The sequence below is a fragment of the Vigna unguiculata genome, chromosome 1, assembly GCF_004118075.2.
Source record: "Vigna unguiculata cultivar IT97K-499-35 chromosome 1, ASM411807v1, whole genome shotgun sequence".
NCBI lineage: Eukaryota > Viridiplantae > Streptophyta > Magnoliopsida > Fabales > Fabaceae > Vigna > Vigna unguiculata.
In genome coordinates, this window is record NC_040279.1 from 32,814,853 (window position 1) to 32,830,368 (window position 15,516).

Below are 15,516 nucleotides of genomic sequence, written 5' to 3' on the forward strand. Positions count from 1 at the left end.
GCCATGGAGCCGCCAACTCCCACTTCTCCGCTATATAACTGCAGCACCTCACGTTTTCATTGCCCTACTTCGCAATTCCAATTCGTGTTACTTGATTTACCACCAAAAACAGCCACCACAGGTTTCAATTTCGTCTTCGAACAAGGAAAAGCACAATCTTTCCTCGGCGACGAACCTGTCTCTCTTTTTTGAGGTACTTCCAGCGTTCCCTTCACTCTCGGTTAGGGTTTTGTGTTTGAAACCCTAGGGATTTTAGTTGATTGGAAATACCTGTTGTTATATTGTCCTGGTTATCTGTCTTTGAAACCAAATGTTGTGTTGTGCTGATGCCTGCATTGGATTATCTGGTGTTGGTGATCTTACATTTCGAATTATTGTTAATATGATTTAAATTCAAGGTTTCACCTTCAGTGCCCTCGCTAATTGGTTTTTATGAATTTTGTTATCTAGGTAAAGACATTTTATTCTAGTATGGCAGATAGTGAATCCGTTGTTACCGAAGCATCCGCTCATTCCGGTGCGGAGGCATATGCTTCGGCTGGTTATGTGGAGTCTGGAACAAATCCTGCTGTCGAGGCAGGTTCTACTGCTGATCAACCTTCTGGAGAAGGAGCTCAGTCCACTTCAACCTATGGATTTGGTTATTCTAATACTGGTGATGTGAATTCTTATGCTGGGGATCCGAATTCTGTTCTACAACAATCCCAATTCAATGCAACTGGTGATACCAAGCCAGCTGGTGGAGTGCCTGATGCTAACGAGGCCTCTGCTGGGGTTGGAAGCACTGCTGCTGAGCCTGCTCTGGCTTCTGACTACAGTTCATCTATCAATGGTGGTGTAGTCGGTTCAGTGACGAATGTTGGCGGACTTGAAAACGGGAATGCATTGGAAAACATTGACGGGTCAGCTGATGAAAAACAACTCGCAGATGGCTACGGTGTGTTTTTTTTTTTTTTGTTTTTCTTTTCATGTTATTAATATATTTTTATGTAGTAATGTCAAGCTTAGGGGCAGAACTATTTGGTGTATAGTTACGAGGAAGACATAAAAGGTCTTAATGGTTTAGTAACTAGCAAATATCTAGCAGAGCTTTCTGCAATTTCTTGTTATGATTTCCACGGGAAGTAGCATATCCATGTAAGTAGCATATCCATGTTGATAGTCAGTGATTTTTCATAACAGTTTATATATGAAAAAAAAGGAGTTTTACTCATCACACTCACTGGAAGTGGAGTTGAAGGCTGTAAAGGAGTGGTCTCTAGTTTACATAGCATACAGGTCTAAGAGAGTAGATGTAGAGTATTTTTAGACGCAAGTCGAACTTGCTTGTCCAGTCAGATAGCCACATCAATTTGAATAAAAATATGCAGAAGGAGTAATGCGATGCTTCTGGTATACGTGATTTGAGATATGATGTGAAAGAAAACGAAATACTTTGGTGTGATGCTGTTTGGATATTTATGTTCACTTTAATTTCGAGTGGCTTGATATTTAGTCTAGGTTAAACTTATAATTTGACATGGTTCAATTGAAAATATGGATAGACCTTATTTTGTGTATAAATATGACCATGCACTTAAAAATTGTAGGAATAAAACTAGTGTGATTTCCTGTTGGATGTTGTCTTTTATATTACTAATCCAATGTTTATTGTATGTGAGCCTTTCAGTAATTCTTTTTTTGTAACTTTTGCTCGTCTATGAACATGGTGCTATTTATTCAATTTTTTCTTACCATTAGCAGCTGCCTTGTCTGCTGAGGAAGATCGACTATGGAATATTGTAAGAGCTAATTCTTTAGACTTCAGTGCCTGGACTTCCTTGATTGAAGAGACAGAGAAGGTAGCCGAGGTATGTTTGTTGACTTGAATTACATTTCTGGGATGCGCTACTATTTTCATATTTCAGATGCACAGTTGGGGTGATTGGGTAATTTTTTGTATCTGGTGTTATCATGTATGAAACTGTTTTTTGAATGTTTATGGCGGAAGAGTTGGCAGCCAAATACTTGTTAAATATCTGTTTTTATATTTGTTAGATATTTTCTTTACTCAGCACTGTATAACATGTAATGTAATACAAACCAGTATTCTAACAAGGTTGGCTGTGAATAAATAACTGATTCATGTCCCATTGCTTTCAGATTTGTTAAATATATGATATAAGATATACAATATAATATGCATTTTATAATAATGCTATATTTTTTTAATTTGTATTTCTGTTGCCTTTGTATTCATAGTTAGAAGTGTCTATATATACAATATTTTTTGTGGGCGGATTCTCTTGTTTTTATTGCAGTAGTCAAACAACTATTTGCAATTTATTGTTCCGTTTGTAATTTTTATTTATTTTGTACCAAGCGACATCCTTTCCCCCTCTTTCCTCTGTACCTAATTTTGTGGATGTTTAATATCCTTGACATTGTTTGGTCAGTTGTGGAGTTAATGCAATATATTTATCACTACTGTGTGGGTCTTCTTTCTGATGGTTGTGAAGCTCATTAATGATTTCTCTGTTGAAGGACAATATTCTGAAGATTCGAAGAGTTTATGATTCCTTTCTAGCAGAATTTCCATTGTGCTATGGTTATTGGAAGAAGTATGCTGACCATGAGGCACGACTTGGCTCTATTGATAAAGTTGTTGAGGTGTATGAGCGTGCTGTTCAAGGGGTTACATATTCAGTGGACATGTGGTTGCATTATTGCATATTTGCTATAAGTACATATGGCGATCCGGACACTGTTCGTAGGTAATGGAAGTTTAGTTGTTTGTCATCCTTTGTTTTTTTCTTTTTGTTTTTTTGCATTGGGAGATTTTGATTTGATTTTCCATTCACTAGGCTCAGCTGTTCATGCCTGCTTTCTAACCTAATTTCAGAATGCGTGCAACAGTGATGTCTCCCTTGTATGGCGGAAAAGCTTTGATGGGATTACATGCCAGAATGTTTTCCATTCTGATGTTTAAATCCTTGGTTTTGAGTCCCCACTATTTTGTGGTAGTTTGAAAATATTAGGGTCATTTTCTCCAATATACTTTTTTTCCATTTGATTTCAAAGTCCATAGTTCTCTAGTTTTTTCTTTTCCTTTTTGGAATGGTAGCTCTGTTTATCTTTGACACTCTGAGGTGCATCAATTTGCAAATTGCTGCCGAGAAGATCACATCTGGTTAAGGGCTAAGATGGCCTCTATGACTGCTCCATTTCTCAGACATAGTATGATTTATTGCAGGAAGGTAAATGCAGCGTTTGGATGTCTTACATGATGTTACGAGTGATTTGTTTGTTCTCCTTGAACATTAGTGCTGCTGTCTCCCATACATGGATGTGCATCAGTAAAGGGATGTTTCAAAAGTGAAATATTAACCAGAACTGTGTGTTAACATGTTTCAGGCTTTTTGAACGAGGATTGGCTTATGTTGGAACAGATTATCTTTCTTTTCCCCTCTGGGATAAATACATTGAATATGAGTACATGCAGCAGGACTGGGCTCGCCTTGCTATAATTTACACCAGAATATTAGAGAATCCAAATCAACAGTTAGATCGGTATTTCAGCAGGTGATTACGTGTTTTAAATATATTTCTCCCCTATTATCAGAAGAAAACTGTTTTTGTTTTAAGTTTTTGCAAATACTCTGTTTTTGGGGTTGATTTTAGTCCCTTGGTGGTGACTGTGTTGCAGCTTCAAAGAGTTAGCTGGAAACCGACCTTTGTCAGAGTTACGAACTGCTGAAGAAGCTGCTGTAAGTGTTGCTTCAGAGGCTACTGGACAAGGTACTGAAGGAGAAGTTCATCCTGATGGTGCAGAGAAGTCTCCTAAATCTGTAAGTGCTGGCTTAACAGAAGCAGAAGCGTTGGAGAAGTATATCGCCATTAGAGAAGAGATCTATAAAAAAGCTAAAGAGTTCGATTCTAAGATCATTGGTTTTGAAACAGCTATCCGAAGGCCCTATTTTCATGTACGGCCTCTCAATGTTGGAGAGCTCGAAAATTGGCACAACTATCTAGATTTTTTGGAAAGGGAAGGTGACTTAAGCAAGGTAACAACTGGTTTCCTTTAAGATTGTATTGTGTTCCTGATTTTTATTGTTATAGACTGACTTACAGTAAGTAATATCTGTTGCATCATATGTTTTATTGGCTAATCCGTTGGATGAAGCAACTTTTTAATCGGGAAATTGAACTGAGACTAAAGCATGGCCCTTCAATTTGGTTTCTTGAGGCTAAGTACTTCAAACCCTAATTTGTCAGTGGACATTCTAGGTTCGTCATGCATTTGTAAAATTTACTCTTTTTAAAGTGCGAATGTTATGCATGCAGGTGTCTTGTTATCTTCATAATCATCTGTCACAGGCAAGGAGGGTCCCTCCTTTCATATTTGAGGGGCCTCTCTGTCCCGCTAAGGAGTATTTCTTGATGCTTTGTATTTTCCTTTTATGTTTTATATTGTTAGTTTTTCTTGTGTCTTTATCATCGATAGCAATTTTTACAACACACTTATTTTTGTGTGATTTAGATTGTCAAGTTGTATGAGAGGTGTGTCATTGCATGTGCCAATTATCCCGAGTATTGGATACGCTATGTTCTCTGTATGGAAGCCAGTGGAAACATGGATCTTGCAAATAATGTTCTTGCCCGAGCCACCCAAGTCTTTGTTAAGGTAATTTCATCTAAATATTATGCATAGAGATGCATTTAACGTTGAGTTCATATAAAGTTTTTAAACTTTGGATGAAGTTAGCATGCAATTTATCTACTCGACTCTGGTACATGACCACTTGTTGATGTTGGTTTTTAAAAGATAAAGTAGTTTACTCTTATTTGGAAATAGTTTTTGAAACTTGAACTTGTGTGTTGATATACTCAAAGTCAAACCTGTGTCTCATTAGGGCAGTAGTATTTGATTATAGTTAATAATTCAGAATAAGGGCTTTAAGCTTTCTCAGTATTTATCCATCTAGAATGTTGTCTAAAGAAATTGATGACTTTGTGATTTCTGGGACTTGTTGCACTTCTAATCATGTTGTCTAAAAATGTTGACATTTCTTTAAGTATGTTGTGACTGGAAATATATAAGTGGTATTTTGGTGCTGTATTGTGTGGTTTTTTCATCTATATTTTACTTTTTTGTGTATGAGAATGATTTCTTTGAAGATACATTGTGGTCAAGTTGTAGATATATAAAAGTTTAGTTCTTTTCTCTTTCCTCTTGACATATGGCCTGCCTGAGGTGAGAGAATCTTTTTGTATGTTGATGTGTCAGAAGGCCTAGTAATGGTGGTAGTAGTAATATAGTTCCAGACATTTGCTTTTAGAAGCATTGGTACTATGTTGAAAATCAGGTTTCCTAAAATTTGAACTTCTAATATATATCTGTCATATTTTTCTTTGGCCTGTCAGTGAGTCATACATTTGCATTCCATTTGTTGGTCCCTTGATTTTGACAACGTAGTGTTCAGTAGTGCCCGAGAAGGATTAACCTTAATTTTTCTATTTAGTCATTTTGCCTGTTTGTCATAATGCAGAGACAACCAGAGATACATCTTTTTTGTGCCCGGTTTAAGGAGCAGAATGGAGATATAGATGGTGCTAGAGCTGCCTATCAACTTGTGCATACTGAAACTTCCCCTGGTCTTCTTGAAGCAATAATCAGGCATGCCAATATGGAACGCCGATTGGTATGCTGGCTTGTGTGACTCTTTCTAGATTTGACTTATTTTCTAGGTTGATTTGTTTAACGATTTTCTATACGTCGATATTACAGGGAAAAATGGAGGATGCCTTCTCCTTGTATGAACAGGCCATTGCTATTGAGAAAGGAAAAGAACATTCACAAACATTGCCGATGTTGTTTGCTCAGTATTCTCGATTTGTTTATTTGGTAATGTCCTTAACATTTTTTCATGCAAATACTCTTCTGTGTGCTTGTTCTTATCTAAAGCTGGCTATTCTTTTGACATGTATTCCTTTTTCTTTTCAGAAGAAAAGTGTTCAGCTCCCTTAAACTTTTTGATGTGTTTGCTAGTAGACACGTTAAACTTGTCATAATTGTTCCTTAAACTTGGGTTTCTTTGCAATCAAATACTTTAAATTTTATATCTTTTTTGTTCATAGTGCCCAAATTTCAATTTTGTATCTCATTCCTTTTGTGAATAGTGTTTTATATTAAATTCAGGTTAGTTTAAATAATTTATTAGTTTTATTTGTATAAATAACTTTTTCAAACATTAATATATAAAAACTGAAAAAAGAATTTTTTTATTATTTGGTAATCTAAATTTGTATTTTTACTATATCTTTTATATATATCACAAAAATTATGTGTCAAAAGGAATACAAAGTCGACTAATAATTGAAAAATAGTATAAATAATTTTAATCTAATGTGATATAAAGAACTATTTGTACAAGGGATTCATTTTTCAATCAATTAGAATGAAAAAGTTTGAGGTTTTATTTTTAAAAAATGTTAAAGTTTTAATATTGATTAGGGTAAAAACAAGTTCATGGTTTCCATTGCAAAGAATATCAGGATAAGGATAACTAGGATAAAATTGAAGTGTAGGATCTCTCTATTTGTAAAAGAGGCAACATTTATGAGGGGTTGAATGCTCTTTTCCTTGTTTTAAACTCTCCCGTTGGTTTTAGAATGCCAACTACTGGTAGTTTGATTAATTTAAACCACAGTTAATTTATTTTACATGTCTTCATTCTGTTAAATTACACTAGCTATTTTGCCTTGTATACTTCTCTTGTATGGCAATAAATAAAGCATCCAAATTATTTTAGGAAGAAAATTACCAATTCAAATTTTTGGCAACTATTAGTTTAATACTTTTCATTTTGTCCTTAGGCTTCTGGGAATGCAGAGAAGGCAAGACAGATTTTAGTTGAGGGGCTGGAGAATGTTTTGTTGTCAAAACCACTGCTTGAGGTCTGTCCTTAATTTTACTTTATCTATATTCACTTTGACTACGTAGTTAGAGATTCTTCTTTTATTTTTGTATAGATGTTTCTCATTGTTAGATGATATAATATTGTGTTTAATAGTTGGGCTCAGCCCATTATGTATTTCTGGGATTTGGCCCATTATCAATATAAATAAACTGTCCTTTGTGTAGGGTTTACACAAGGGAGATTAATCCTAAAACCCTATTTCATCTTATTTTACATGGTATCTAGAGCTTAGGTTAGTTTACTACAGCCACCGTCCCGCCGCCGCTCATTGCCGCCGCTTCTGTCGTCGTCACCGTCGCCGCCGTCGCCGCCGCCGCCCCCGGAGCTGCAGTTTCGACCGACGACCAGACGGTTTTGTTCGTCTCGGCCAGGCGACTCCAACGCCGCAGAGATCGCCGCCATCGGAGCTCTCACGCGCCTCCACGCACCGCCGCAAGCTCCGGCAGCCGCCACCTCTCCGCCGCGCGTGACGGCGCGTCGCCGGTCGTTTTCTGCGCCGATCAACTTCGCCTGAATCGCCTTCTTGAGCTCTTTCTGAATCTGTGGTTGTTGTTTCAATCGGAGCACCTTGAATTTTTAGGGTTTCTCCCTCTATGGCTTCTTCCGCTGCCAATTCGAGTGTGTCATCTTCAAGCACTCCGCTGTCTGAACCCTCTGTTTATACCAACTACGTCAATGTGCATTTATCCATTGACAAGTTGGATGGCACAAATTACGCGACATGGGCATCCGATATCAAACTTTGGCTCAAGAGTCAAGGATATGAAGATCATCTCACCCAGAGTGTAACTACAGTTGCTGCAGATGAAGTTTCCCGCTGGACGAAAATTGATGCCCAATTATGCATCGTCATTAAGTCCACCATTAACTCTTCGCTGAAACAAATGTTTCGTTCATATGAAACATGTTCAGACGTTTGGGCACAGGCCAAGTTGTTATACACCAATGACACTCAACGTCTTTATGGTGTTTGTCAGGATCTTTTCAAAGTTGTTGCTCCGCAGAGTCCTGGACCCATGGCTGAATATTTGGGCAAAATTCATGCCCTTCTGCATGAGTTTAATGAGTTATTGCCTCCGGCCTCCACTCCAGCTGAAGAACTTGAGCAACGGTCAAAGTTCTTTATGTTATTGGCATTACATGGTCTTTCTGATGAATATTCCCATGTTCGCGACCAGATTTTGGGGTCTCCTGTTGTGCCCAACTTCACTGCTACTAGTTCTGCCCTTTTACGTGTGCCAAGAAAACAAATCATTGATACATCTACTTGTGCTGATGATTCCTCAGTCTTGGTCTCTCAGCGGGATGATCGCAATCGTTCTCGCAAGCCGGGAAAGGGACGACCCAAGTGTGACCATTGTGGCAAATTAGGCCACAAGATTGACAAATGTTATGCTCTACATGGACGTCCTCCTCGGTCTGCTGCAGTAGTTCACTCTGATCCTCCTTCCCGATCAGCGACTGTGGATCCTGCTTCATCTGATACCGCAGGGCACCCTGCCATTTTCAACGACTTTCTCAAATGGTATGAGGAACGTCAAAGTTCTAGTTCTACTACATCTGCCTCTGTTGCACGCACAGGTACATCATTCGTTGGCCTGACTCACTCTGATTCTCTTGGTCCTTGGGTTCTTGACTCAGGCGCCACAGACCATATTACTGGTAACAAATCTTTGTTTTCTTCTTTGTCTTGTCCGGATCATTTACCCTCAGTTACAATGGCTGATGGGTCTAGAGTCTCATCTCATGGTGTTGGTACTGTTAATATTTTTCCATCCATATCCATTGATCATGTTCTTTATGTTCCTGGGTCTCCATTCAATTTATTATCTGTCAGTCGACTAACTCGTTCTCTTGATTGTATTATTTCCTTTACCAAAGATTCTGTTTGTTTACAGGACCGGAGTTCGAGACACATGATTGGCACCGGATGTGAGTCTCATGGTCTGTATCATCTTCGTTCTCCTTCACATGTTGGCGCGGCTATGGAATCACCATCCCTTCTTCATGCACAATTTGGTCATCCCAGCCTTGCCAAACTGCAACAACTTGTCCCCAGCTTGTCCAAGTTATCTAGTTTGTCGTGTGAGTCTTGTCAATTAGGAAAGCATAGTCGTAGTTCGTTTCCTTGTAGTGTCTCACAACGAGCTTTGTCCCCTTTTGCATTAGTTCATTCGGACATTTGGGGACCTAGTCGTGTTAAGTCTACTTTAGGTTTTCAATATTTTGTTACTTTTATTGATGATTATTCAAGATGTACTTGGTTATATTTAATGAAAAATCGTTCTGAGTTGTTCTCTATTTTTCAATCATTCTTTCATGAAATTAAAACACAGTTTGGGGTTTCTATTCGAAATTTGCGGAGTGATAATGGTCGTGAATATCTCTCTCAATCCTTCAAACATTTTATGGCTTCTCAGGGCATTCTTCATCAAACATCATGCGCTTATACACCCCAACAAAATGGAGTGGCTGAGCGCAAGAATAGGCACCTTATTGAAACAACTCGCACTCTTTTAATTCATGGTGCAGTTCCTTCACATTTTTGGGGTGATGCGGTTCTTACTGCTTGTTATCTTATTAATCGCATGCCTTCTTTAGTCTTGCATAACCAAGTTCCTCATTCTATTTTATTTCCTCACGACCCTCTTCACCCTTTACCTCTTAAAGTCTTTGGGTCCACATGTTTTGTTCATGATTTTAGTCCTGGCTTGGATAAGTTGTCTCCGAGAGCCCACAAATGTGTCTTCTTAGGATTCCCCCGCTCACAAAAAGGGTATAAGTGTTTCTCTCCTTCCCTCAATCGTCATTTTATCTCCGCTGATGTCACCTTTGACGAGTCTTCTTTTTACTTCACACACCCCTCTTCTCGTTGTGAGCCACCATCTACTACTATAGATATCCCTGTTGTGTGTGATCCTCCTAGTGTGCCCACTTCCAGTGCCACCTCGGATTCTCCTCAGCCACCTCCGAGTGTACCTATTGCGGATAGACCACCTCTTCAGGTTTATAGCAGAAGACATCGTTGCCAACCACCAACTCATGACTCACATCAAGTGCCGAGTTATTTGTCTCCTCCGGTTCCAACAACTGAGTCTGATCTTCCCATTGCCCTTCGTAAAGGTATGCGTTCTACCCGTAATCATTCTCCTCATTATGCTGCTTTGAGTTATCATAGAATCTCTCCATCTTTCTATACATGCCTTTCGTCTATTTCCTCTTTGTCAATTCCAAAATCTTTAGGTGATGCATTAGCCCACCCTGGTTGGCGTCAGGCCATGCTTGATGAATTGAGTGCTCTCAGGCATAGTGGAACATGGGATCTTGTTCAATTACCATCCGGGAAATCTGTTGTTGGTTGCAGGTGGGTCTATGCTATCAAAGTTGGCCCTGATGGCACTGTTGACCGTCTCAAAGCTCGCCTTGTTGCCAAAGGTTACACACAGATCTTTGGTTTGGATTATGGTGATACTTTTTCTCCAGTGGCCAAGATGGCATCTGTTCGCTTATTCATTGCCATGGCTGCTCTTCGCCAATGGCCTCTTCACCAACTTGATGTAAAAAATGCATTCCTCAATGGCGATTTGAATGAAGAAATTTATATGGAGCAACCTCCGGGTTTTGTTGCTCAGGGGGAGTCTTCTGGATTGGTTTGTCGTCTTCACAAATCTTTATATGGCCTAAAGCAGTCTCCTCGGGCCTGGTTTGGAAAATTCAGTAGTGTTGTTCAACAATTTGGCATGTCTCGCAGTGAAGTGGATCATTCAGTTTTTTATCGTCACTCCAGTGCTGGATGTATCTACTTAATAGTGTATGTTGATGACATTGTTCTCACAGGAAGCGACAACCTTGGCATCTCCCTCTTAAAGCAACATCTTTGTCGTCATTTTCAGACCAAAGATCTTGGAAAACTCAGGTATTTCTTGGGTATTGAAGTAGCACAATCCAATAGTGGTATTGTCATATCTCAGAGGAAATATGCATTGGATATTCTGGAGGAAACTGGATTAATGAATTCTAAAGCAGTAGAAACACCCATGGATCCTAATATTAAACTTCTACCTAAACAGGGGGAGCCTTTCTCAGATCCTGAACAGTACAGACGGTTAGTTGGAAAGTTGAATTATCTTACTGTTACTCGTCCTGATATTTCCTTTGCTGTTAGCGTGGTGAGTCAATTCCTTAATTCCCCATGTGAAGAACATTGGAATGCAGTTATTCGCATATTAAAGTATATCAAAAGCTCTCCTGGAAAAGGTTTACTATATGATTCCAACTCTGATACAAAAGTTGTATGTTATTCAGATGCTGACTGGGCAGGATCTCCTTCCGACAGAAGATCTACTTCCGGATATTGTGTCTCAATTGGTGGTAATTTGATCTCTTGGAAGAGCAAGAAACAAAGTGTTGTGGCAAGATCTAGTGCAGAAGCAGAATATAGAGCTATGGCTTTAGCCACATGTGAACTTGTTTGGCTTAAGCAATTGCTTCAAGAATTGCAATTTGGAGATGTCACTCAAATGACACTCATATGTGACAATCAGGCTGCTCTTCATATTAGCTCTAATCCTGTCTTTCATGAGAGGACCAAACACATTGAAATTGACTGTCACTTCATTCGAGAAAAAATCCTATCCGGGGACATCAAGACCGAGTTTGTCAATTCAAGTGATCAATTAGCAGATATTTTCACTAAGTCCCTTCGAGGACCTAGAATTGATTATCTTTGTAACAAGCTTGGTACATACGATTTGTATGCACCAGCTTGAGGGGGAGTGTTAGATGATATAATATTGTGTTTAATAGTTGGGCTCAGCCCATTATGTATTTCTGGGATTTGGCCCATTATCAATATAAATAAACTGTCCTTTGTGTAGGGTTTACACAAGGGAGATTAATCCTAAAACCCTATTTCATCTTATTTTACACTCATATCTAATCAGATTCTTAATTCAATAACATGCAGGCCTTATTGCATTTTGAGGCTATTCAACCCTTGCCAAAGCAAGTTGATATTGACTTTCTGGAGTCATCGGTTTGCAAATTCATAATGCCTAACTCGGAGAGTCCTGGTGTAGCAAGTGCAATTGAGCGTGAAGAACTTTCTAGTATTTTTCTGGAGGTAAGTCCTTGTCAGAAGGATGTTCTAGAATGTGTTTTAAATAAGTTTCCTTGAGTAATTAAATATTGCCTTTAGGATATTATTTTACTTTTTCTGGTGTATGTTTATTAGTTATTATTCCATGTCTAAATTTCCAGTGGGTCGATTGATCCTTGTAACTGACTGCCCCGTGAGGCACGGCTTTTACTGACTGTGAAGAATTACATCAACTTTGAAACGTGAAATCAAATTGATGCTAAGTAAAGAAATATATAATGGTTTAATCTACAGTCTACTGATAATTGTTAAGCTTGAGGTTGTGACATGAAAGTACAGGTGATTAAAGTGGTTAATGATTGGTAAATTTAAATATGTTGTCTTTGTATGCTGGTTGTGCTTGCTTCTGTGTCTAGTGTGTGGGGGTGTTTTTGTCTTTTCGAGTAATGAGATTGAGAAGAGATAATGGTAATCATATCAAGATTGGTTTAATTTATTAATTTTGACAGCCCTTGATCTGAAGTTTAGTTCTTTTAACACTAACCTCTCTCATTTGCAGTACTAGTCTTATTATCGGATAATTGTCATGGCTTGGTGTAACTAGGGGGCACTGATGTATGCCAGGAAATTAGAATTTCATTCAAGTCTTTGAATGAAAACTGAATAATCATGACCAAAGTAGAAAGTTGAACATGTTCACAGTACAAAAATATAGGAGTCAGTGGAGGGAATTTAGCAGTGGTGATATTGATACGTTTCACTGCCTTGAATTTAACTTTTGTCTTTCTGAACGGTTTTGAAATGGTAATTGCCTTGAATTTAACGTGTGTCTCTTTGAACGGTTTTGAAATGGTAGTTTATTGTAACAGTGCTTCACATATACCATTGGCAGTATAATATATCTTTATTTTGTTACCTCTTCTCTTTATAATTATCTTAATTGGATACATTTTCTACGATATTGTACACATATTTGATGGTCTTTTGCTATTGTTTTCAAAGAATTATTATATCTTAATTTTTTAATGAGTATGTGTCTCTTTCTTCAAAGGCCTCCTTTGTCTTTCTATACTTTACATGTTGAATTTGAATATTATTCATTTTTTTGAATTGTTTATTTTCTAGTTTTTGAATCTCTTTGGAGATGTTCAATCAATCAAGAGGGCAGAGGATAGGCATGCCAAATTGTTTCTGCCACACAGAAGCATGTCAGAGTTGAAAAAACGTCATGCTGAGGATTTCTTAGCTTCAGACAAAGTTAAAGTGTCAAGAGCTTATTCTGCTCAATCACCTGCCCAATCCGTGGTTGGTGCGTATCCAAATGCACAAAACCAATGGACTAATTATGGAGTACAACCTCAAACTTGGCCTCCGGTTACACAAGCACAAGGGCAACAATGGACTGCTGGTTACACCCAACAGGTATAGTATCCTTTCTTCTTATTTGCTGGCTTATTGTGTATGTAGGGTTTATACGTGTGAATCACTGACCCTGGATATTGTTTTAGGCTGTTTAGACTGTCAAATCTGTCAAGCTAAGCTAACTCCATGTTCCCTACTTTTGTTTGCTATACTTGTTAATCAGATATCATCCTGATTGTGTTTTTAGAAACGAATGTGGACATATAATATGTGACAAACCCATTCTATTAAGCTTCAGCATTATTAAAGTATAATTTCTCCTTAAATTCTTGCAGTTTAACTCCATGATTGCTTTAAGCATCTTTATCAAAGTTAGCGCCATTGAGCTTGTGTTTCCGCATTTTTCTTATTATACTATCTCATTTTTTAGTTAAAATTAATCTTTATACTAATTTTAATTTTATAATTTTATTTAATTATAAAATGTGTTATTATAATTTGACGTGTAATTTATAATTTGAATGAAAACAATATTGGAAAGACAATATAGATTCATATTTGCATAAAAGAAGAGAATAATAGTTTTAGGGTTTGAAATATTGAAAATTAAAATATAATTAAGGGTAAAATAAGATAATGTGTACACAAAAAGTGTGTCATGAATGTGCATTGTTTTGGTGTGTACTAAAATGAGTAGTATTTCTATGGTAGACCTAACATTTTTTTCTGGTGTTCTGTGTCATTGTGTGTTTGTACACCTATATTGCTGTGTACCAAAATGATTAGTATTTCTATGATGGAGCTAACATTTTTTATTGGTGTTCTGTGTCATTGAGTGTTTGTACACCTATATTCATAAAATAAGCACCTGAGTTAGGTGTAATATTAATTCGTTGTTTAATTGAAACTGTTATATTATTTTGTGGTCAATCTGGTGTCATTCTCCGCCAATTGTTTCGGCAGGTTGATAGAGTCATATATGTTCTATACTGATTCATTCTGATTTGGTACAGGCTTCCTATGGGGCTTATGCTGGATATGGCGGCAATTATGCAAATTCTCAATTGCCCGCATCAGTTCCACCTAGTACTGCATACGGTGCCTACCCTCCTTCTTATCCTGCACAGGTACAACCAGTTTCTCTATATTTTTATGATTATTTTCCCTCTAACATGTATTCGGATTAGTCGATACAATTCTATTCAGTTGTTCATGGGACTTTTATTTTGTGATTTTGTTTTTGTATTGAAAAAGGGAAAGTGAACGAATAAAGGAAATATGCAGAGTTCCGTGCAATTTTTTTTATGACTCACCTAACGTTGTTTGTTGTTTATATATTTAGATAGATAGATAGATTCTGGTAAACATAAGCATGGTTAGTTTTATTAAGGGTGATTCTTTTGTTATGAATTTGAATTTCAGCCGGCGGTTCCTCAACAGACCTATGCGCAACCTGTTGCAGCCCCTGCACAGCAACCTGCTGCAGTTCCTCAAGCCTATTACGGGAGTTATTACTGAGTTCACAAAATGAGATGTCAACTGTTTTCGCCTCCTGTATTTTTTTACTTTGTTTTATAGGTAATTTGATATTTTAGGTATGGAGCACAGTTGTAGTTATACAATTGAAGATAGAAAATCGTTTTGACTAATTTGCTATTGTTTTTTTTTAGTTTTTTCAGTGTACATTCTATTGGTAATTTTCTTTTCACCGGTTAGTATTTGTTTTTTTTTTAATGCGGATTAAGTAACATTTTGGTGTCTCATGTTTGAAAGGAGTTCGAATTTTTAAATTCTGAGTTCGTTTGGAAAATGTATCCCTCTTTTTGCTGCTGTACGAATTATGCATAGGCCAAAAATACAGGCTGAGAACCATTAGCTGGCATATTTGATTATTTAAATTCATTCAAGTTCGTCTTTAAAGTTTGGGTTAAATATGTTTTTGGTTCCTCGAGTTTGAGCGAAATTTGGGTTTAGTCCCTCATCAAAACTTTTGACCAATTTAGTCCTTTATCTTCCAAAATGTGTGAATTTAATCTTTCTAACCAAATTTTGTTAAGTTTATTTGACATTTCAAGTGCATTTCATGATAGTATTTAA

At 37.4% G+C, this 15,516-nt stretch overlaps 1 protein-coding gene across 8 annotated transcripts; it reads left to right on the top strand.

The window, feature by feature from the left end:
• LOC114183870 (retrovirus-related Pol polyprotein from transposon RE1) lies at positions 1-15,153 on the top strand. 8 transcript variants are annotated; one of them, XM_028071090.1, is made up of 14 exons: positions 1-193; positions 451-937; positions 1,741-1,850; positions 2,524-2,753; positions 3,394-3,561; positions 3,686-4,043; positions 4,520-4,663; positions 5,529-5,681; positions 5,768-5,884; positions 6,856-6,936; positions 11,926-12,081; positions 13,183-13,479; positions 14,433-14,546; positions 14,842-15,153. In XM_028071090.1, exons 2-14 carry the CDS (start codon positions 472-474, stop codon positions 14,935-14,937), a joined length of 2,490 nt encoding a protein of 829 aa, XP_027926891.1. In that variant the 5' UTR covers positions 1-193; positions 451-471; the 3' UTR covers positions 14,938-15,153. The 8 variants fall into 8 exon arrangements, with proteins under 8 accessions (XP_027926891.1, XP_027926834.1, XP_027926842.1 ...); XM_028071033.1 differs by lacking the exons at positions 11,926-12,081; positions 13,183-13,479; positions 14,433-14,546; positions 14,842-15,153 and adding an exon at positions 8,858-11,873 and having other exon boundaries at positions 9-193; XM_028071041.1 differs by lacking the exons at positions 11,926-12,081; positions 13,183-13,479; positions 14,433-14,546; positions 14,842-15,153 and adding an exon at positions 8,858-11,873 and having other exon boundaries at positions 9-193; positions 1,744-1,850.
• Positions 15,154-15,516: the final 363 nt, after the last annotated feature.

Bases quoted from the DNA above. Each gene is read 5' to 3' on its own strand.
- LOC114183870 (XM_028071033.1), top strand. From the start codon at position 472: ATGGCAGATAGTGAATCCGTTGTTACCGAAGCATCCGCTCATTCCGGT. The intron at 938-1,740 runs GTGTGTTTTTTT...TCTTACCATTAG, and splicing joins ACAACTCGCAGATGGCTACG to CAGCTGCCTTGTCTGCTGAG. The intron at 3,562-3,685 runs GTGATTACGTGT...ACTGTGTTGCAG, and splicing joins TTAGATCGGTATTTCAGCAG to CTTCAAAGAGTTAGCTGGAA.